The sequence below is a fragment of the Euleptes europaea genome, chromosome 10 (genome assembly GCF_029931775.1).
Source record: "Euleptes europaea isolate rEulEur1 chromosome 10, rEulEur1.hap1, whole genome shotgun sequence".
In the NCBI taxonomy this organism is placed as follows: Eukaryota; Metazoa; Chordata; class Lepidosauria; order Squamata; family Sphaerodactylidae; genus Euleptes; species Euleptes europaea.
In genome coordinates, this window is record NC_079321.1 from 57,529,666 (window position 1) to 57,551,741 (window position 22,076).

Consider the following 22,076-nt stretch of genomic DNA (forward strand, 5'->3'; position numbering starts at 1 on the left):
TTGAATTAGTTTGGTGGTTAAGTGCAGCTCAGACCTGGTGACAATGGCTGGGGGGTGGGCTGATAGCCCTTCTTGGGTTCTTGGTTAAGTTACTCCGGAAGTCTTATTGTGGGAGAGCCTATCCTTACGATCACAGGTATGGTTTTGGAGGGCCAGCTAAAATATCCTTGATTAATGTTTCCCTGAAGGTGGTTGAGCTACTACCTCTTGAAACCACTCAGAGAAACACATTATTTACTCAAGAGGCCCTGCCTTGATATCAAAATGAAAGGATTCATCTGCACCTCTGAGTTTCGAAAGGCCAGAAGATCTTAAAGTGCAAAAGACACCAGTCTTAGTGGGGAAGAGTCATGAGGGCACCACGTGGGGGGGGGGGGAATACCACTGGGTAGAAAAGCAGGATGAATATACTGAAATAAATAAATGTTCAAGCTGTGCAAAATAATTTCTTTGTTATGTATTGGCTACAATTCATCACATGGAAAACTCAGGAACCATGCAAAAATAGGATCTAAAATATCTGACCCTTACAGAATAATTTTAATATCCTATTTCATCCTTTTGCATTTAGTTCTTATGTTCTTGCCTTGTATCAGCAATATATAAATATTATACAATTATTTCGAATTGTTTTTTCTTGCATGGTGGTTCTTGAAGTTCCTAATTGAACCCCATGATGTTGTCATTATCAGTGCAATGACATTACTGAAGAATCCAATGCATCGAGCAGATGTTTCATGGCTGGTTTCACTGGGAACTCTGTGACTTCTGTTTTCCCTTATTCTCTGCAACCATGTCCTAATTTTAGAAAAGTCCTTCTGAGCCAATGGGCAAATAATTTGCCTACAAACCTCAGAAGATACATCAGTTAGGTCACAAACTGGATGTTTCTCCAAATATGTTTTCCTTGTATGTACAGGCCAGAGTTGCAGATGAACAAGTAAGATGTACTTTTATCTACAACCCTGGTCAGTAATTCTTTCTCCTGGTTAGCCACTTTGAGAAACAAGTGAGCCCAGATCTCAACCCCGTCCTTTATCAGTAATCTGCTTGGATGGTCACTGGCCAAGATGACACTTTACCTGAACCTCTGGACTGGCAACTAGGAATGGGAAAGGTGGGCAGTTGGCATCCATCAAGGGACAGATGTGACTCAGAGATCATCCAGTTGCAGCATAATTATTAACTCTGAAAAGCCAGTTAAGAAGAAGGAGAATTGGTTTTTATATGCCGACTTTCTCTACCACTTAAGGAAGAATCAAATGGGCTTACAATCACCTTCCCTTCCCTTCCCCACAACAGACACCTTGTGAGGTTGGTAGGGCTGAGAGAGTGTGACTAGCCCAAGGTCACCCAGCTGGCTTTGTGTGTAGGAGTGCGGAAACAAATTCAGTTCGCCAGATTAGCCTCCGCCGCTCATGTTGAGGAGTGGGGAATCAAACCCAGTTCTCTAGATTTAAAGGATTGGGCAATAGATACCAAAAAACACATCATGGTGTTTTGTTTTGTTTTAAGCAGTAACTGTTGCCAAAATCAACAACATATTGCTTCCGCTGTTTTGCCTTCTTGTTGCACCGTGACTTACAAGTATGAAAAGAAAAGTGCACAATACACCCTAAATTGCTGTGTTGATTTTAATAGAATTAAATCATCTATGCTTTGCAGACCATTGTATGTGTGCTGCACCTAGTATTGCTGATGTTAGCCCCTAAGAAATGATTCACAGAAGTCTTTTTAGAATTAAAACACGTCGATTTTTGTGCTTCCTCACTAAGAGAGTTAGGAAGAGGTCGTTGGATCCATACACCTGTTGCTTACAAAAGTGCAGCTCTACAGGCTACCATCATTGCAAGGTTTCTGAGGAAGACCTTGCTAACAATATATATATGCAACAATAGATTCCATCCAGCCAAATAATGGCAGAGGAGTAATTTTTCCCAATTCCCCTTCTCAATCCAGCCCTCATTTCCTTGACTGTTTCTCAAGGAGAGTCCCACAACCCAAAGCATCAGCTTGCCTTTGCAGGAGCTTCCTAGGTGCTTCTGCGAGAATAGAAAAGCTGGATCTTATCCAATGGTGGGAAGCTTCTGAGAAACAACTAGTGATCTGTGCACAAGCAGTCTTGTAGCATTCTATGAGTTTCTAGCTTGGTAGGAAAGATTCATGCTTTTACAGTATGAAACAGCCTTCTGCACGTACAAAATGATCCACAACCTTCTGTGTACTCACCATATGGTAGGGTTGTACAATACACTGAGGCTTTCTGTGATTAATTGTGGCTGCACATTGTTTCCACCATGAACATAGAAATGAAGCCACGAAGCCACTAAATGAATCTCCCAATCCAAATTCTCGCCATGGTTTAAACAGTTTAAAAGGGATCATGTCAGAGCTTCATACCTGGTCAGTATCCCCTTCCATAATCTTGGAATAGCTTTTACCGCCCTGCAGTTTCAAACTATGCCAACAGCTTTGTTAGCTGGACGTTACTTGCAAACACCACGGGCCTCTCACCTATGTATTTGTGGAGCCGCAGTTCCAGAGGACCTAGCACATTACACCTTATTCTGTCCTCTTTATACAGAGCCCAGATCTAAATTTCTCACAGTGTTTCTAAAGGGCCTAAACCTTTTTCCAGATCCAGAGAAGCTACTCTTTCTCCTATCAGTTGCCAATCCTGATGTTTCCTACAAAATGTCACTTTTTGCTTTTAGCAGCCAATCCAGGCTAAATCTGTTTTTAATCAGGGGGTTAAATATATTTATTTACTAGCTTCTTGTGGGTCAGACTATTTTAATGTTATTTTAATGTTTTGTATGATAGATTGTGATGGCCTTTGGCCACAAACAATAAACTTTTATCATACCGTATCAGAAGCGAGTCAAACATTTGTACAATGGCTTTCTATGGCGAAGCAATCGTAAAACCATTTTGCAGCCAGTTCAGAATACAATCAACACAGGACCAGGTATTTCCATCCCAGGTATGAACAGACCAGTAGGTAACATTTTGCAGAGAGACGGGGAAACTGATTTTTTTTTAAAAAATGGGAATGCTGAGCAGAGCCAGTGGAGGGGGGGGGGGGATTATTTTGTTTTCATTATAAACTCCTGTTCAGAATATTGTGTCACTAACCAGCATATCTACCTTCCTGCAGTAACAGATCCTAGAATGTAGGAATATAGGAATACTGACCTTTTTTTTTTTTAAAGAAACATTGTGAAGAACTTCAAATGGCCAGTCTTCATTCTAATTGTCATCACTGTATGGGTTCCCTTGGTGGAAAGCAATATGCCATGAAAGAAGAGAATGCTTACTGTGTCCGGTGCTACGACAGCCTGTTTGCTAACATCTGTGAGGATTGCAAGAAGCCCATTGAATGTCATTCCAAGGTAACTACTGGGGGGGCTAATGGGTTACAGATTTGACGGAAGAAATAAATAACCAGGTATTTTCAATACTTGTGAAACACAGTAAATTCATCAAGGGCAACCCTGGACTCATTCATTTGGAGATAGATGTAAAGGGCTGGTGGGGTTGCCAACGACAGCTTGGAAAATGCCTGGATATTTAGGGATGGTGCCCAGGGATGGTGTAATTTGGAATACAAGGGAGCTTAGCAAATATGTAATTCTATACAGTCCACTCTCCAACACTGCCATTTCTTCCAGGTAGGCTTGCCAGGTCCTTCCAGCCTCCAGGTAATAGCTGGAGATCTCCTGCTATTACAACTGATCTCTAGCCGATAGAGATCAGTTCACCTGGAGAAAATGGCAATTGGACTCTATGGCATTGAAGTCCATCCCCAAACCCATCCCTCACCAGCCCCAAAAATCTCCCACTGGTGGCAAAGAAGGAACTGGCAACCCTAGCCAAAACACTGAGATACAAACTGGATGGTTTGGAGAAGGAGATTACATAGAAACTCCCCCCCCCCCAAAAAAAAAAATAATCTGCAGATATTGCTCTAAGACATTTTTCAAAATCCAGTTTGTGAATAAATAACCGTAGCAGTACTTCCTGGAGAGAGATGGGAGCCTATAAGGATTTGCAGTTTCCCCTGAGACCCAATAGGATGGCTTTCATACATCATCTGAATTCAGCATCCTAATATGAACAAAGACCTTAAGTTGCTGCATTAACCTCAATAGAATGTCTAGGCTTCTTTAAAATCTGATAAAAAGCAACAAGTTGGCAGGTTTTTAACCATTCTGCTTATAGAGATGACAAAACTTTCTATCCTTGGTTTAATTCAACCGATAAGATCAAGGGAAAAACTTTAAGATAAACACCTCTGACAAATCACCGGTAAAAAATGACTTTCATTGGTTTGTAATACAAATGGCTTCCTCTGATAACAGTGGCACTAAATGATTCAAGAGGCATCTCCCTAGAAACAAAATGTGTATCATTTTAATGCAAGAATAATGTTTTTATGAGCAAGATGCCTCAAAAAAGATGTGTTTTGATAAAAAAAAATGTTATTTGCTAAATGACAACTTAATTTCTTCTGTATCTCCTCGTGCTTCCTTGCTTATCATGTTAATGATATCATGGTGGAAACAGAGACAAAGTAAAAAAATTTGTTTGTGGGGAGGGGTCCCTTGCATTTATTTTTTCTTTCATCATTCAGAGAGAATTCATATCAGAACTTGTACTGCTGTGGGGTATGATAGCAGATGTGTGCCTGCCTTTCCCAGAGAGCATTCCTATGCAGTTACTCCAGTTTAAGTCCACTGAAACCAATGGCCTTAGACTGGAGTACCTTTGCTTACATTTGTATTGTAAATCCCATTTGTGGTTCCTGTGGCTCATGGGTGGAGATAACTCAGAACAGTTTGTCCTTTCCCCTCCTTCCCCAAGCTATCATTTAATTTTGTACTGCTCAGGTGGTGGAAGTCAAGTAATCTTAGGAGAAGCCGGAAGAGAACTGTCTTTGCCACTACAGGATGCGTATCCCTTATCCAGATTGCTTGGGACCAGAAGTGGTCCGTATTTCAGATCATTCCATATTTTGGAATATTTTGGAAGTTTTGCATATACCGAATGAGATATTTTGGGGATGGGACCCAAGTTGAAACACAAAATTTGTTTATGTTTTATATATACTTTATGCACATGGGCTGAATGTAATTTTAAACTCTTTTTAATAATTTTGTGTACATTGAACCATCAATGGCTCTGCTAAGGGCCTATGAGTAATGCCTGTATTATGGCTCAAAAGGTCCAGGTTTTGGATCAATCTGGATATCAGATGTCCAGTTAAGAGATACTCAATCTGTATTACATTTGGGAGAAAATGCAAAGTTTTGCCTTGCTGCAACCAGGGTATATGTTGAGGGGTGGCTTGTTACCTAGGTTCACTGGGGGTAGCTAAAAACTCTGAAGGGTACAGCCCATATATTATGTTTTATGCAGGGAGGGGAAGCGGCTCTATTGGTCCATGCTTAGAGCTTTGCCATCAGCCGTCCTAGAAGGCAGATATTAAAAAATTCCTCTTACCAAGAGAGTCTGCCCGTGCAATGGTGAAGAAATTGAGACCCGTGAACACGTCTTCTTATACTGCCCTCTCCATCATGAGTTAAGATCTAAGACTATTCAAGAAACTCTAAGAAATAATACAGGGCTACCTGATAAAATCTGTATCCAACAACTACTGGAAGATAGTAACACACAAACTTCGAGATGTGTGGCCAAATTTTGTGCTGCTATATATAAGGCCCGAAAGGATGTAACGTACAGATAGGTAAAATTTGATAGATAAACGTTTTAGAAGCTAGCTTGCTTACCTTTTTAGATGTGGGATTTTATTGATATATTTTATTTTGTGGACTTTTCAATTGACTGATACTGTTTTATTACAAATTTAATAGATGTGTTCTATTTTTGGTCAAATGACCGTAAAATAAAGATTGATTGATTGGTCCATGCTTGCTCAGAGGAAATCCATGGTTCTGTTTCTGACATCCCCAGTTAAAGGATGTTAAGTTGTAAGGGTTGGGAAAGGCTGAGGTACTGTAAAGCCAGTGCCAGCCAAAGAAGATTACACTGAGCTAGAGAGAGAGGAGGTCTAACTTAGCATAAGGCAGCTTTATGTGTTCATAACTCAAGGCAATGTGCATTGCACATCAGACTATACCCAGGGTCCTACCTCTTCATAGGATCCTATGGATATACAACTTCCTGTGGTACAGGGTCACTAGAGATTAGTAGGAAAACAGCCGGTACTAAAGTTGATATCTTAACGGTGCCAGCTACACAATGTCAATCTCGTTCAGCCATCTCTGAGGTCATACTTGACAGTCTCCACCAGTGGCTCATGATGTCTTCCAAACAGATTATATCTACTCGCATTTTTTACGGAAACAAATGCTTCTCATTAACATGCATTTACTGTCTCAAAGGACCTTGCTTATAAAGGCTGCCACTGGCATGAAGCGTGCTTCAAGTGTGCCAAGTGCAATCACTCTTTGGTGGAAAAGCCTTTCGCTGCCAAGGATAATCGCCTGCTGTGTACGGAGTGTTATTCTAATGAGTATTCATCAAAGTGCTTCCACTGCCAGAGGACCATTATGCCGGGTAAGATAACAAGGAAAGGTTTTGTTTTTTTTAACTGCCTAACTAAATAAAAGTGGTCCATGGCACTTTTAAATTAAATGTAAGTAATTGATTAGTTGAGTTTAAAAGGCAGGTCATGATTTCTGGACTTTGGGCAAGGTATTCCTGAACTTCATTGCTTTACTCAAAGGGCCTTTTCAGAAGAATGCTTCCATGTGTCAAGAATGTGCAATCCCATTTTTTGCTGGGAAAATTCCATTCTTCTCCCCTCATGTTTTTTTAAACATTAGCTATTTATTTTATTTAACACTGTATTAGTAACCTCCATTCTCTAAGGAGGGTGAGGGCAGCGTTCATAACTCTTATTCAAACTTACCCTCCAAACAACTGGCTAGCCATACCTTGTGGCCACTGAAGACAGCTAAGCATCCTACACAGGTAGGGTTGCCAAGTCCCTCTTCGCCACTGGTGGGAAGTTTTAGGGCGGAGCCTGAGGAGGGCGGGGTTTGAGGAGAGGAGGGACTTCAATGCCCTAAAGTCCAATTGCCAAAGTGGCCATTTTCTCCAGGTGAACTGATCTCTATTGGCTGGAGATCAATTGTAATAGCAAGAGAACTCCAGCCGCCACTTGGAGGTTGGCAAGCCTATATACAGGATGCAGATGGAGGCCTTAACACCACAGCCGCTTGGCAAATGAGGTCCCCCCCCCATGTTTGTTTTTAGGGTTATTTTTATTTGTTTTATATCCAGCCTGAAGTTACATGCTAAAAAATTAAACACTTGCACAATGTAGTGTGTTATTTTGGTTGGTCTTACTAAAAGGTGTTAGATAGGTTAGCCCATAGCAAAATCTGAAAATAACAGCTGTCTCTTTCAGTCTTCTGTAAGGAAAGTGAGGCTGAATGATTGACTGGGCCAAATGAGCTTCATGAGAGAAGGAAGATTTACAAAGGTCTTCTTGTCCCTAGTTCAACGCTCTAGTCCAACACTCTACTCCAGTGTGACACCTGTGGAACCCATGGTGCCCACCAACAGGGTTCTTAGCACCCATTTGCTTCTTCCCCAAACTAAATAAACAGTCTGGATTTCCTCCATCACACTGGAGTAGGAGGTGCTTCAGAAGGACCCAAGAAGCATCACCTTTTTGTTTGCAGGGAGCACCCATTCAGAAACTGCAGTTTCTGTCACTGGAGGACGCAACCTGCTAACATTTTGTAATTGGCCCCAGCCCTCAATTTATAGCGAGCCCCATGGTGCAGAGCGGTCAGCTGCAGTACTGCAGTCAAAAGCTCTGCTCACGACCTGAGTTTGATCCTGACAGAAGTCGGTTTCAGGTAGCCGGCTCAAGGTTGACTCAGCCTTCCATCCTTCTGAGGTCGCTAAAATGAGTACCCAGCTTGCTGGGGGTAAAGTGTAGACAACTGGGGAAGGCAACAGCAATCCACCCCGTAAACATAGTCTGCCTAGTAAACGTCGGGATGTGACGTCACCCCATGGGTCAGGAATGACCCGGTGCTTGCACAGGGGACTACCTTGACCCTTTTTTTTTACCTCATTTTATGCAGGCACCCACTCCACATTCTCAGCATTCCACAAGTACCCATGGGTTCAACAATATGGGGGTCTCAGGCTATATTCTAACCACTACACATCATTGGGTCTCAAATAGGCTCTCTGCAATGTGGTTGGAGCTCATAGTGTCTGTGGAATCACTGGTTATCGCATTGTCCATATAGCAGGTCCCTACGATTTTGAATATCTTTAAATATGTTTTGTTTTAGCTGTTAAAAGGTTTTCGGTCATCCCAAGCAAGAAACAAAACTGTATGCTGGGAAAGTATTGGCAGAATCTACATATGGAGTTATAAGTGTGCGTGCGATAAGAAATTCCCCAAAATAAATTCTTAGTAAACAGGAAAAGCTTGTGCACTAAGAGTCACAAGATTTATGGTGTCTGTACCAGAAAGGAATTTGTTGGAGTCAATATAGGAAACAAAAGAAAAACACATAATACTGTTTTGTTTCATTTTAGACAGGATTTTTCAATTCTTAATCCTGTGAGTTTTGTGACGAACTTTTACATTTAACAATAAAATTTGTCTGAGAAATCTGCAAACAAGCTTGCTTTGCTGAACAAATGTTGTACTCAGTAGTGAATTATGAAGAAAGAACATCCTAATTTTATAATTCTGCATTGGATACATCTGTATAAAACATTCACAACCGGCCGATAATCTGAGTGATTTTGGTTTTGGTTTTGCAGGTTCTCGTAAAATGGAGTTTAAAGGGAACTGTTGGCATGAAGCATGCTTTGTTTGCCAACGTTGTCGGCAACCACTAGGAACAAAGCCCTTGGTTACAAAAGACAATGACAATTATTGTGTACCTTGCTTTGAGAAGCAATTTGCTCAGTGTTGTTACTCCTGCAAGAAGGTGAGAAACCAAATGCAAATCGCGGGGGAGGAAGGGAGGCTGGGACATTTCAGTGGATTTGACTGCACTTATGAAACCCTGATCCAACGATCTCCAGCTCTGCAGGAGCTGATCATCAACTTAGAGCAGAGAAAGGGGATGCTGGAAATCCATTCTACCATACACCCAAAAGGGTAATCAGTAGGTCAGTGCTGTGACAGCGCTATGTATTTAGCAATGGGCTTCACATTTCACGAGCATCATAAGTGCGCTCTGGGGTACTGGAGTGTTTTAACTCCTCCACTTTCCTGTGAGCATCCTTCTGTGCAGCCGATCCAGAAAAGGATTAGGCATTTTTCCAGCCACCTATTAATGATATTCTACAGACACTATTACACCAAACTAGAGCCCTTTGGGGTTTTTTTTGAGATTTTAAAAAGCACTTATCACTGTACTACGGTCCCAGGGGGAAATTATGTGCTATTATGGTTTTTGTTTTCTATCTACTTTCCATGACAGCAGACTCTGAGTCAATTTGGTTCATTTTTATGGGAAAACAGCTCACCCTCCTGGGGAGGGGATGAAGTTGTGATCAACCAACCCCCCTGTACAAAATTAGTGTCTGCCATAAAATTATAGGAATGTGTGTGCGAAGGACTGATTTCCAAATAGTTATTTGGTGTGGGGGAGTACAGATGATCACTTATGAAGTGGTAACTGAAGTTCGCCGAGGCTTAGATCCTATCCAGCAAGAGCAGAGCTGGGCTACATGCATTTATTTGTTTGTTTAAAACATTTATTAGCCACCTTTCTCCACTGCAGAGCTCAAAACAGCTTACAACATAACTAAAATGACAATAAAAACACAATGACGACAATATAAATACTTACTTTACTTTAATGATACTGTTCATATGGCCAATTTGGCCCTGAAAAATAACAATATAAATACAGCAACAATTATAAAAACCCATAAAGCCACAATTTAAAAACTCCGATTAGGATTGCCAATAGATTAAAAACTAAATCCTTTCTCCAGGGTCAGGGACCGAGAGTAGCACTGGGAGAAGAAGCGTTGCTGCGGCATGGGGGTATCGCAAGGTGCGATCCTCTCCCCCATGTTTTTAACATCTATATGCGCTCTCTCGCCCAGCTTGTCCAGAGTTTCAGGCTGGGCTGTTGATGGCACCCAGCTTTATCTGTCAATGGACGGCCATCCAGACTCGGCCCCAGACACACTGGCCAGGTGCTTGGACGCCGTGACTGAATGGTTGAGGCAAAGCTGGCTGAAACTAAATCCACTGAAGACAGAGGTCCTGTGGCTCAGCCGAGGCAGCTCTGTGGTGGGGTGCCGTCTCCCAGCTCTTGACGGTGTGCAGTTACACCTACGCCCAAGGTCAGGAGCCTGGGTGTGATTCTTGATGCCTCCTTGTCAATGGAGGCACAGGTCACAGCCGTGGCCCGGACAGCTTTTTACCATCTCCACCGGGCCCAGCAGTTGGCGCCTTACCTCTCAAGCCTGACTTGGCCGCAGTGGTCACCTCCAGACTAAATTACTGCAGCTCACTCTACATGGGGCTGCCCTTGAGACTGATGCAGAAACTCCAGCTGGTGCAGAACGCCACAGCGAGACTTCTTACAGGGACCCCACTGCGGGCACATATTAAGCCTGTGTTCTACCATCTCCACTGGCTCCAGCTAGAATACTGGATCAGATTTAAGGTTCTGGTGATGACCTTGGATCAGATTTAAGGTTCTGGTGATGACCTTTAAAGCCTTATACCGTCTGGGACCTTCATATTTGCAGGACCGCCTCTCCTGGTATGCTCTCCAGAGAACACTACAATCTTCGAGTTCTAATTTGCTGGTGGTGCCCAGCCCAAAGAGTATCCCGTTTACAGCCTCGCACCTCAATACCATTCTAAAGCACACACAGAACTTTTCTACTGTAACGGTTCTCTCCTTTACTTCTGTTGAGGGAACAGCTAACATACCTAGGAATCCTACATGGCCACTGAAGCACCCTTGAACCAGAGCCCGGACGTGCAACACAACCCTTTTCTTCTCTTCTTGACTGCAGTTTATCTTCCATTCGTGTCTAAATTTGGACTCTAGGTCACCTGCTTTGAAGTGACGGATACTTTGATAATCCTCTCTGTTTAACTGGGAGCAGAAGTAGCCAGGAATGCAAGATGAGGTTTAGCTTTAAATAATTGTTTGTAGCCCTGGATATCAACTTTAGGACATTGTACACGACAAATTACCATTCCCCAGGGGAAGCATAGGACTGTGTTCCTGAACTTGTGCAAAATGGGCGAATCTTCTTTGTCAGAGTTTATTATTCCAAAGCTGGCTTCATTTGTGCCTTTTTCTTTGTAAGCAAGATAAGAACTTAGTAACCATTTCTGAGAATAATTCGATGCCAGCAATAATGCTAATGCACCATGAGGATTTTTACCCCTTTTTGTTCTGAATTTTTACACTTCCATGACCACATCCAAACCATCTGGCTATTCGGGTTTTTTTTGTTTGTTTGTTTTTTGTTATCCATTAGATGATAACTTCTGGTGGTGTGACATATCGCGACCAGCCATGGCACAAAGAATGCTTTCTGTGTACAGGATGCCAACAGCAGCTGGCAGGCCAACGGTTCATTTCAAAAGATGAGCATCCTTACTGTCTTGAATGTTTCGGCAGATGTTATGAAAAAATGTGTGCGGCCTGCTCCAAGCCCATTACAGGTGATTCATCTACTATTTAGTTACACAAATCTGATTAGTTACACAAATTTTATAAGCAGCATTTTAATAGGGCTGTTTCTGCCTCGATCAAAGACATTTTACAGGTTTAAACAGATTAATGAAGCAAGTAAGCCTTTACATATCTGTTTATGAGTAAAATCATTAGTTCTGGAGGAAAAATGTTCTTATATGTTAGATATATGTATAAACAGGCACTGTCTTGAACACATGAACACTTGAAGCTGGCTTATACTGAATCAGACTCTTGGTCCATCAAAGTCAGTATTGTCTACTCAGACTGGTAGCAGCTCTCCAGGATCTCAGACAGGGGTCTTTCGCATCATCTACCTGCCTAGTCCCTTTAGCCTTAGATGCCGGGGATTGAACCTGGGACCTTCTGCACGCCAAGCAGATGCTCTACCACTGAGCCACAGCCCCTCCCCTCATCTTGGATGAGACATTTCCATCCTGTTTGATAGGGAAGGGAGGCCTCATCTCAAATGCTGTTTAAATATCTGAGGATGTTGTAAGTATTTATATTTTAGAACTGCTGCTCAATTAATTGAGAGCAGTTGTTTGAACCATTAATGACTTGGATGGAACTAAGGACAGACATCATATAGTTTATTTCTTCCCCTCCTTCTGATGGTCTGAACAACAGTGGGTCAAAGCAGGAGGGAAGGGGTCCTCCACTGTTCCCTCTACTGGAAATGGGCACCATTCAAGGGTGACCTTGAGCTAGTCACAGTTCTCTCAGAATTCTCTCAGCCTCACTTACCTCACAAGGTGTCACTTCATCTCATCACCTGAGAAACTGGTATCTCTGAAACTGACACTTTCCTGCCCGAATTCCTCATTCTCAGCCACAGCAGAGGATCTTATCCAGACAGACTGGGACCTTTCTAAAACACTCCTTATGGTCTTGTTCACATTATTTCTTTGTTTCTTTCATCTTCTGAAGACCTGCAACCTTAGCCTGAAGCAGTCTTTAAATCTTGTTTTGTAGTTTGGGTGTAGGTTAAGTTTGTTTTTAAGTTTTCTGTGATGGAGGAAAGGGGCTTTATTTCCCTGGCCTTGGCATTCTCTTGCCAAATGCCCCCATATGCCTAACTTACCATATGCTTCATCACTGGGGCCTCCTCTTGCTATAAAACAGTTATTCTCCCACATTATCCCTAATATATTCTTGTGGCTAGCTTACCCTGCCCCCCGTCCATTGTAATCTATTTAAATAAGAGGGCCTGGCTTCAAACAGAAGAACGTGTAGCTAGACCCAATGGTGTTCGTCCCGACAGATGACCCAGCTGGTGTGGAATGCACAACTCACTAAGTGCAAACAAGATAACTCAAAAGAGGTGGTTAAATGTTGCACATGCAACTAAAGAATGACCAAAGTAACTTTAAGTTCAGCTAAATCTTCAGTTTAGTTTTAAACCTTTTTCCTCTGATGCATAGCACATTCCAGTGAGTGTTCAAACTGGAAAAGTAGAGAGCAAACTGATATTTGTAGCAAAAATAAAAGGAACTAGAGTAACTAACACCCCTTCCCTCTTGGTTCCCCAGGAGGGTTTAAAGACCGCACAGCATGTTCAGTGGGGCTTCTTAACATCTTGGATCCCATGCAGGGGTAGGCAGAGCTAGTGTCCCCCTCCAGAATCTTCCACCTGAGGTCACCACCAACCTCTTGGGTCCCATATGGGGGTAAGGCAGAGCTACCATCCCCCTCCAGAACCTTCCCCCTGAGGTCACCACCTCACTTCACCCATTGCAGAGCCAGTCAAGCCCCTCCCCTGGCAAGGAACAGTGGTGGAAAGTGCTTTCGAGTCACAGTCAACTTAAAAGGTAAAGGTCTCCTGTGCAAGCACCGGGTCATTCCTGACCCATGGGGTGACGTCACATCCCAACGTTTCCTAGGCAGACTTTGTTTATGGGGTGGTTTTCCTGTGCCTCCCCCAGTCATCTTCCCTTTACCCCCAGCAAGCTGGGTACTCATTTTACCGACCTCGGAAGGATGGAAGGCTGAGTCAACCTTGAGCCGGCTACCAGAAATCAACTCCCTTTGGGATCGAACTCAGGTCATGAGCAGAGCTTTGGACTGCAGTACTGCAGCTTACCACTCTGCACCAAAGGGCTCCAACGACCCTATAGGGCTGGTTTGCCAGCGACACAAACAAGGCTGGTTTGCCATTGCCTTCCTCTGCATAGCAACCCCTGCATAGCTTCTGAGATCTGACAAGATCAGGATTCAGGCTAGCCTGGGGAATCCATGTCAGGGCACCCACCAGGAATAGGGGTAAGGAAATCTAGAATGTCTTAGCATTAAGACCTGTAACTTGTACAGCACAGTATTAAGATATACAGTCAGTAAGATCCTCGGTGTAAAACACAGGATTTCCTATACAACTCTGCTGGTTTTCTCTCTTGAGCCCTGTAGCTCTGGCAACAGGTCTGCCGCAGCTAAAAGCACAAATAGAATATTGTGCTTGACCAATAAAGCAATCAGCTTTGAAGGACGGAAACTGTGTATTTATTTTAGTGGTCTTTGATTTCAAAGACCTTTCAAATCAGTAAACAGCTACCTATCAAACAGTCTTAATGTAGCGAACAATGCTGTTGCATTTAAATTCAAATCGATGGAACGCTCAAAGAAGTGATTTTTATTTTTGCTCTAATCTAGTCAGTCAGCACATGGTAGAAGCACCTACCGAAGGAACATGATAACTCACCTCCTGATTCCATAGCGAGACAAGCAAGTTCTTATTTTAGCACATGGCTGTTAAAATTATTTTTAGCACGATATATGCCCCCACACATAGTTAGGATGGGTAGACTGTAGTCTAAAATACTTTTGTTGAATATTCAGTACCAGTTTGCCTTTCGCTGTGAAGTGTCAGAAGGAACGAACAAAAAAAAGGCAGAACTTTGGCTCCTTGTATAATTCATGTATCATGCAGCTAATCAGCCTGATTTAATCCCAACTGTGGGGCAAAAGGCTACCATGGCAAGCGAGCATCCAGTTCTGTACCTGAAGAGTAGCCGGATTCTCTTTAACAATTGGCAAGACAACACAATGTAGTGGATCTAGGGTTGCCAACCTCCAGGTAATAGCTGGAGATCTCCTGCTATTCCTATTGATCTCCAGCTAATCCCCAGACCTTTAAGAAAGCGGCGTTGAGAGCTCCTCTTATTGGATTCAGTGGCTAACTTATCAACAAGCATGGCTAGGTTTGCTTGGCTAGCAATTAAAATTAGGCAGAGTTTTCTTAAGAACATACAACAGCCAACGAAATAGAGAATGAATACTGTTTGATTACACAGGTTGAATGCATGTTTATTTATTTATCTTCCTAGTTTTAGTCTCTGTAATTTTAGGTTATTATCCTGCATTCTAATTTTATCACACTTAGTATTCGTTCGGATATTAATTAGCTATGCACTTTGATAATCTTGCCATTTTTAACTATTTAACTACTTAATTATTTTAATAGCAAATCTATTTGTATCTGTTTTTATCCTGTACCTTTTAACCATGCAAATTTGCTTTATTTGATGGTCTATGACTGCAAATAAACTATTGATTGATTGATCTCCAGCTAATCGAGATCAGATCCCCTGGAGAAAATGGCTGCTTTGGCAGTTGGACTCTATGGCATTCAAGTTCCTCCCCTCCCCAAACCCTGCCCTCCTCAGGCTCCGCCCCCAAAACCTACCGCCGGTGGCGAAGAGGGACCTGGCAACCCCAACTGGATCAACTGCAGGCCGGGAAAGGCCTGGCTTGAAGGCCCTACTCTGCCCTGAACCTTATTCAGTGGCCATGAGCAAGTCATTATTGCCCCTTTCAGATGCTGCAGTGACGCGTTACAATAGCGGGCAATGCTCCTAAAGCACGTGGTTGCCATTTTCTTTGAATGCAGTAACATGGATGTTCCACGCCAGTACCACAAAGAGCCAGCGTGGTGTAGTGGTTAAGAGCGGTGGTTTGGAGCGGTGGACTCTGATCTAGAGGACCACGTTCAATTCCCCCCTCCTCCACATTAGCAGCAGGCGCTAATCTGATGAACCGGGTTGGTTTCCTCACTCTTCCATGTGATGCCAGCTGGGTGACCTTGGGCTAGTCACAGTTCTATTAAGAGCTCTCTCAGCCCCACCTACCTCACAGAGTGTCTGTTGTGGGAGGGGAAGGGAAGGTGATTGTAAGCCAGTTTGATTCTTCCTTAAGTGGAAGAGAAAGTCGGCATATAAAAACCAACTCTTCTTCTATGGGCACTGAAAACCTGCCTGTTGCCCTATGAACGTGAAATGGTAGAATGAGCTCCTACCAGTGGGCTCCTGGTATGCATAGTTGTACAATGCCTGAAGAGTGCTTATTTCTAAGACCTCTCTACCTCACAGAGGATAAAAGTAGGGAAAACACCATCCTTTGTAGTCAATGCAAGTACTAGGGTTACTAGGTCCCCCCCTACCAATTGGCAGGAGGTTTTAGGGGGCGGGGCTGGGGTAGCTGCATGCATGTGCAGGTGCTCACACGTGATGACGTGTGCTTCCGGTTTTACTTCCAGAAGTGCTGCATCACTGCGGCCGATTTAACACTCAAACCCCAACCCCCCCCCCCCCGATTTTGGAGTTTGAGTACTAAAGCAGCTGCGGCGATCCGGTGCTTCCAGAAGACTGGAAGTGACGTCATCACATGCATGCACATGCATGCACACGCAGACGCTGCTCCGGAGCAACTGGGTGGATTGGCAGGCAATTACCCGCCAAAAACACCCACCTGGCAACCCTAGCAAGTACACAATCCTGAGTGCTTTGGAGGAAGGATGGGATACAACTGTAGTAACAAACAACAACATACATAGGATAAGTTACCACTTGACAGTTTTCTATGTCCAGCTCTTGAATTATGCTAAAAATGAAGAATATAAAATTATAAAATATCTTAAATACAGGAGAGAAGCACACTGAGACCTGAAATATTGTAATTGGGAACTCAGAATATAATCTATGAAACCTTTGCACCCAGAGATTTCTGTGGAGTTTTGATTTGAAAAAAATAAGCTATGGGCCTTATCTAGGGTAGAAGATGAATGTAGAAGGCATTTTATAAGTTGATACTAGGAGCCTCAGTTAATTTAGCCTCAATATGTGAGCTTTAATAGTCCCAGAGTTGAACAACAAATCTTGCCAGCAAAAGAAAAGCTGCTTTACGATCCAACATTTGTGTTTAAAGGGCTTATAATTAAATGTTTGGCAAACATGCCCTGGCTATTTAAAAGTACTCAAGACCATTAGCTTGATCCCTTGAAAACAAATTGAGTAACCTCTCGCCCCAGCTCTGAAAAACAACGTTGGCAATTAATTTCAAAACTCATCATTCAAGGAAGGGGGGGTGGGAATCCAAGAAAAGCAACACGAAATTCAGACATCGTGTGCTTGAGTGTGTGCCCACAAATTTGTGCAAACACACACACGCACAACATACTTCAGAGTTGCCTGAGACCCTGGAGAGTTGCTGCCGGTCTGAGTAGACAATACTGACTTTGATGGACCGAGAGTCTGATTCAGTATAAGGCAGCTTCATGTGTTCATGAGTGTTCAGAGTTTCTTAAATGGGCAAAATTAACATTGGGCAACTAACAATGGCTCAGCAGAAACATGTTTTATTTTAGATCCGTAGTCCACCCTGCTGAACAATTAGCTGCAACACCACATTAATCCACTATTTCTTAATATCTACCTTGATTTGCCTAGCTAGCGTGGTGTAGTGGTTAAGAGTGGTGGACTCTAATCTGGAGAGCCATGTTTGATTCCTCACTCCTCCATATGAACGGTGAACTCTAATCTGATAAACTGAGTTGGTTTCCCCAGTCCTACATATGAAGCCAGCTGAGTGACCTTGGGTTAGTCACAGTTCTCTCCGAATTCTCTCAGCCCCACCTACCTCACAAGGTACATGTTGTGGGGGGGAAGGGAAGGTGATTGTAAGCCGCTTTGAGACTCCTTAAAGGTAGAGAAAAGCGGGGTATAAAAACCAACACTTCTTTCTCTTCTTCTTCGTCTACCTTGAAGCCATGGTCACTTACAAGAAATCATAAACTGCAATCAGACTTTCCAAACCATTAAAATGACTCAATTACAGTATGTAATGAAAAAACGTCTATATATTTCTTTCCTGAGACCCACAGGTAAGCATTAAAACTCACGATTTGCCTGCAGATTACTGAGCTAGAGGAAGCTCAGTATATTGTTCATTGGCTTGTTTATGTAAAGTCTGAACGTAGTCTAGGAGAAATGAGAATACGTTGCTTTATTAGAGAATAAGATATTACCCATTGTGATGTGCTGGAAGATGTGTACAATCATACTTACTATCTTTTCTCTTTATAGCTCTTGGTGGAGCCAAATTTATCTCCTTTGAGGATCGCCAGTGGCACAGTGACTGCTTTAACTGTGGGAAATGTTCCAGCTCTCTTGTGGGAAAGGGGTTTCTCACTCAGCAGGACCAGATCCTCTGCTGCAACTGCATCAGCACCATATAGCTAAATAAACCCCAAAAGCAAATATCTTACTTCCTATGAATTCTCACTGTTTGCTTTAATCATTCAGCAAACAGAAATCTTTCTGGGAAGTATAATGGTTCTTTAATCAGGCAAGGTACCCAAGGTTGGGTGAAAAGAAAATATATAAAAGTCTATGTATAAATACTGAAAGTATAATTTATTGGAAGCGCTATGTAAAAGTTAAAATTATTTAAAAGCATTAAAATAGCACAATGGTGGTTGGTATGTGGTTACAGTTATCAACCTCAGGAAAAGCCATTGTGCTATTTTAATGCTTTTAAATATTTTTAATTTTTACATAGCGCTTCCAATAAATTATACTTTCAGTATTTATACATAGACTTATATATATATTTTCTTTTCACCCAACCTTGGGTACCCAGCTTCTGTTTTTAGGTTGGGTTTTATTCCCCTCCTTTTTTTCTTGTTTAATCAGGCAAGCCACTTTCTGACACTACTTCTGTCACCGTCATATGTACACCTTGTGCCCTGTATAGTCACTTTTACACAAAAGGGAGTCTTGCCAGGAAAATAGTGCTAAAGCAGTTATAAATTATTAACCTGAAAAAAATGTCTCCAACTTCTTGTATTTCTTTGTTGTTTGGCATGCAAGAATGTTTAGGCTGTAGTACAAGCCAATACTTTGCTGAAATCCTAATAGAGATTATATGAGTGGGGCTTCTCCAGCAGCAATACAGCTTTGGAACAAAAAAGTAGGGGGCACGTAGGGTTGCCAGGACCCACTTTACCACTGGCAGGAGGTTTTGGGGGCAGAGTCTGAGGAGGGTGGGATTTGAGGACGGGAGGGACTTCAATGCTATAGAGTCCAATTGCCAAAGCAGCCATTTTCTCCAGCTGAACTGACCTTTATCTGTTAGCCAAAATGCTCGGTTAAGAATTATTATATGGGGGAATTAGCATTAAATAACCGGCACTGGACATAACTTAAGCAGGGATGCAACCTTTGTATACCAAAGTCCGTACCATGACCAGAAAATGAGGCAGAAGCAATGGAATTAGGTTTAAAAGAATTTTACTCAAATTATATGTTCACACTCGCATACAAAATTACACATACACATCACACAACACACAGAGTCTAGGAATCAAAGGTGTTAGAGTAGAGACATTTGCCAGTGTGGCAGGCCCTCTGAAGATGGGTAATACTGCACCTGGTCCAGAAGTGGATTTCCGAGGTTCCATGCAACTAAAAAAGAAGGAAGGGGTAGGGATTCCCGTGGCTTAACCTGCGAGGCTGAAGAGCTGGGTAGTCTGGCATTGCTACGCAGACCGACAGAGTAACAGCAAGTATGCAAGGGGAAGACCTAAGGTAGCGTATGGACTAAGGAGACCCCAGTTATACTCTCTCGGGGTGGGGGCTGATTGGATTACCCAGGTGGTTCCCATTCATTCACGATCGCTGATGGGATTATCTGGCTGAATACAAAGACACAAACAGCTGCGTCCGGGCAAGTCACTTTCGCAATGCCAGAGGAGCGATCTTCTGGAGCTGATATCTCGGAGGCTTCCGATGGGCCATTAATCATGCATATGGAGGAGGGGGGAAAGGACTGCATGCATGCCTGGTCATCTCTTGCAAAATGACAGCTTGCTGGAGACTGGGTCAGAGAAAATGGATTCCCTCTGGTTCTCCCTGAGAGGCTTCTCTGCCCGTGGTCCCTCCTTGTCAGTTTCACTGGATGGTGCGGGAGCGTTCCCCATTGCGTTTGGGGCTTGGCACACGTCTGGAACGGTGGCGGCATGTGTCTCTTGGGGCTGCCATGTAACTAGTCCGGGAGATGGCACCCGCTGGCTTACATATCAGCTGGAGATCAGTTGTAATAGCAGGAGATCTCCAGCTAGTACCTGGAGGTTGGCAACCCTAGGAGCACCTAAAAATGCCTTTCAGTGGTATGTCACAAAACCAAACCATCACAAGGGCCTTTTATGCACAGGTTGTTTCCTTGGTGATCGCTCCCACCCCGGCCTACTTTGGGGTTTCGTTTTTATTATGCGCGTCTTTTCCGACCTTTAGAAGTCACTTCACTCTCTCCCCACGTTTCCCCCGCATTTTCTGGATGCTGTTTCTTGTGGCATCCAGAAAATGTGGGGGAAACATGGGAAGAGAGCAAAGTGACTTCTAAAGGTCAGAAAAGGCATGCATAATAAAAATGAAGCCCCAAAGTAGCCGGGGGTGATCGCGATAAAAACAACCCATGCATAAAAGGCCAATAATTCCTCAGTAAATCAAGTCTTGATTGAAGAAGCTTGTCTTAGAGGAGAAATACCTATTCACAGAGACAATACAATATGTGACTTGGTGAAAAGATGAAACCCAGCATGATACAACAACTGTCCCAATAGCACATATTGTCAAACAACCTGCGTGTGAGTGACAGATGCACCCCATGAAGTCACTGAGTTTCCTTGATCGTTTGCAAAGCGAAAAAAGTGCCATTAATGTTTAATATCAAAATGCATTCATAGTAAAGCACATATAAAAACTAATCTCCACTGTGTTTTGACAGCCTTCCTCGGGGGAAGTTCTGGGAGCTGACACAAATGATTGGCAAAGCCAATCCCCAAAGAAATTCGATCAAAACACAAATAGAGAAGAGAGTTCCTAATGGCCTCATTACAGCATATTTGGCATGCCAAGAGGGAGAGGATTACAGTACTTTCCAATGCAGACACCCCCCTTCATCTTTCTCTCACTAAATTGTGCCCCTCTCTCTTCAAGCTAAGGATGCCATCTTCCAGGTGGGACCTGGGGACTATAGCTCATTTCCAGACTACAGAGATCAGTTCCCCTGGAGAAAATGGATGGTTTGGAGGGTGGAATCTATGACATTGTATTCCAGTGAGGTCCCTGTCCTTCCGATGCTCCACCCCCAAATCTCCAGGAGATTTCCAATCTGGTTCTGACAACTCTACACACACACCCAATCCTCCACCAGTGGCCAGGGGGAACCTGGCAACCCTTCTCTGAAAGTCAGTTGAGCCTGTTAGAAATTTGGATATTTTATAGGGTTGCCAGAAGGGTTGCCAGGTCCTTCTTTGCAACCAGTGGGAGGTTTTTGGGGTGGAGCCTGAGGAGGGCGGGGTTTGGGGAGGGGAGGGTCTTCAATGCCATAGAGTCCAGTTGCCAAAGCGGCCATTTTCTCCAGGTGAACTGATCTCTTATCGGCTGAAGATCAGTTGTAATAGCAGGAGATCTCCAGCTACTACCTGAAGGTTGGCAACCCTAGTTGCCAGGTCCCTCTTCACCACCGGTGGGAGGTTTTGGGGTGGAGCTTGAGGAGGGCGGGGTTTGGGGAGGGGAGGGACTTCAATGCCATAGAGTCCATTTTCTTCAGGTGAACTGATCTCTGTCAGCTGGAGATCAGTTGTAATAGCAGGAGATCTCCAGCTAGGAGGTTTTAGCAAAACCTTTTATCCTACTCTTATTACCATGATTTCAGGGCAGCACTGATGGTGCTCCCAACTGAGAGAAACAAATGAGCTGAGAGAGAGAAGTGAACTTTATGTCTGTGGTATTTGAAACCCAGTCTACTTTGGCACTGTTACTGCTATACCACATTGTCTCTAACAGCTGGATTCCATGAAAAAAATCCATTGTGCTGGTACTTGGTTTTACTGTTTCAACATGGTCCAAACATAATGCCAAACCACATTTTGATACTATATGAATGAAGTCAACTCTGCCATGAGATCCTGGTTTAGGAGAACAAACACAAATAATAGTTTTCCAGTTATAACGTAAATTGCAAACTGCAGCTGGCATTAAAGCACGTGTATGTGTCACAGTA

The 22,076-nt window shown here is 43.1% G+C and overlaps 1 protein-coding gene across 2 annotated transcripts; it reads left to right on the top strand.

Moving 5' to 3' along the window:
* The first annotated feature begins 3,232 nt into the window (after positions 1-3,232).
* On the top strand, positions 3,233-18,256 carry FHL5 (four and a half LIM domains 5). Of its 2 annotated transcripts, XM_056856653.1 has the most exons (5): positions 3,233-3,392; positions 6,405-6,579; positions 8,821-8,990; positions 11,524-11,710; positions 18,095-18,256. In XM_056856653.1, the coding sequence occupies exons 1-5, from the start codon at positions 3,234-3,236 to the stop codon at positions 18,244-18,246; spliced, it is 843 nt and encodes a 280-aa protein (XP_056712631.1). In that variant the 5' UTR covers position 3,233; the 3' UTR covers positions 18,247-18,256. The 2 variants fall into 2 exon arrangements, with proteins under 2 accessions (XP_056712631.1, XP_056712632.1); XM_056856654.1 differs by lacking the exon at positions 6,405-6,579 and having other exon boundaries at positions 3,249-3,392.
* Positions 18,257-22,076: the final 3,820 nt, after the last annotated feature.

What these genes read in the sequence shown, in the direction of transcription:
- FHL5 (XM_056856653.1), top strand. Translation starts at nt 3,234, where the DNA reads ATGGCCAGTCTTCATTCTAATTGTCATCACTGTATGGGTTCCCTTGGT. An exon ending in CCATTGAATGTCATTCCAAG is followed by an intron (nt 3,393 to 6,404) that starts GTAACTACTGGG and finishes ACTGTCTCAAAG; the next exon opens with GACCTTGCTTATAAAGGCTG. An exon ending in CCAGAGGACCATTATGCCGG is followed by an intron (nt 6,580 to 8,820) that starts GTAAGATAACAA and finishes TTGGTTTTGCAG; the next exon opens with GTTCTCGTAAAATGGAGTTT.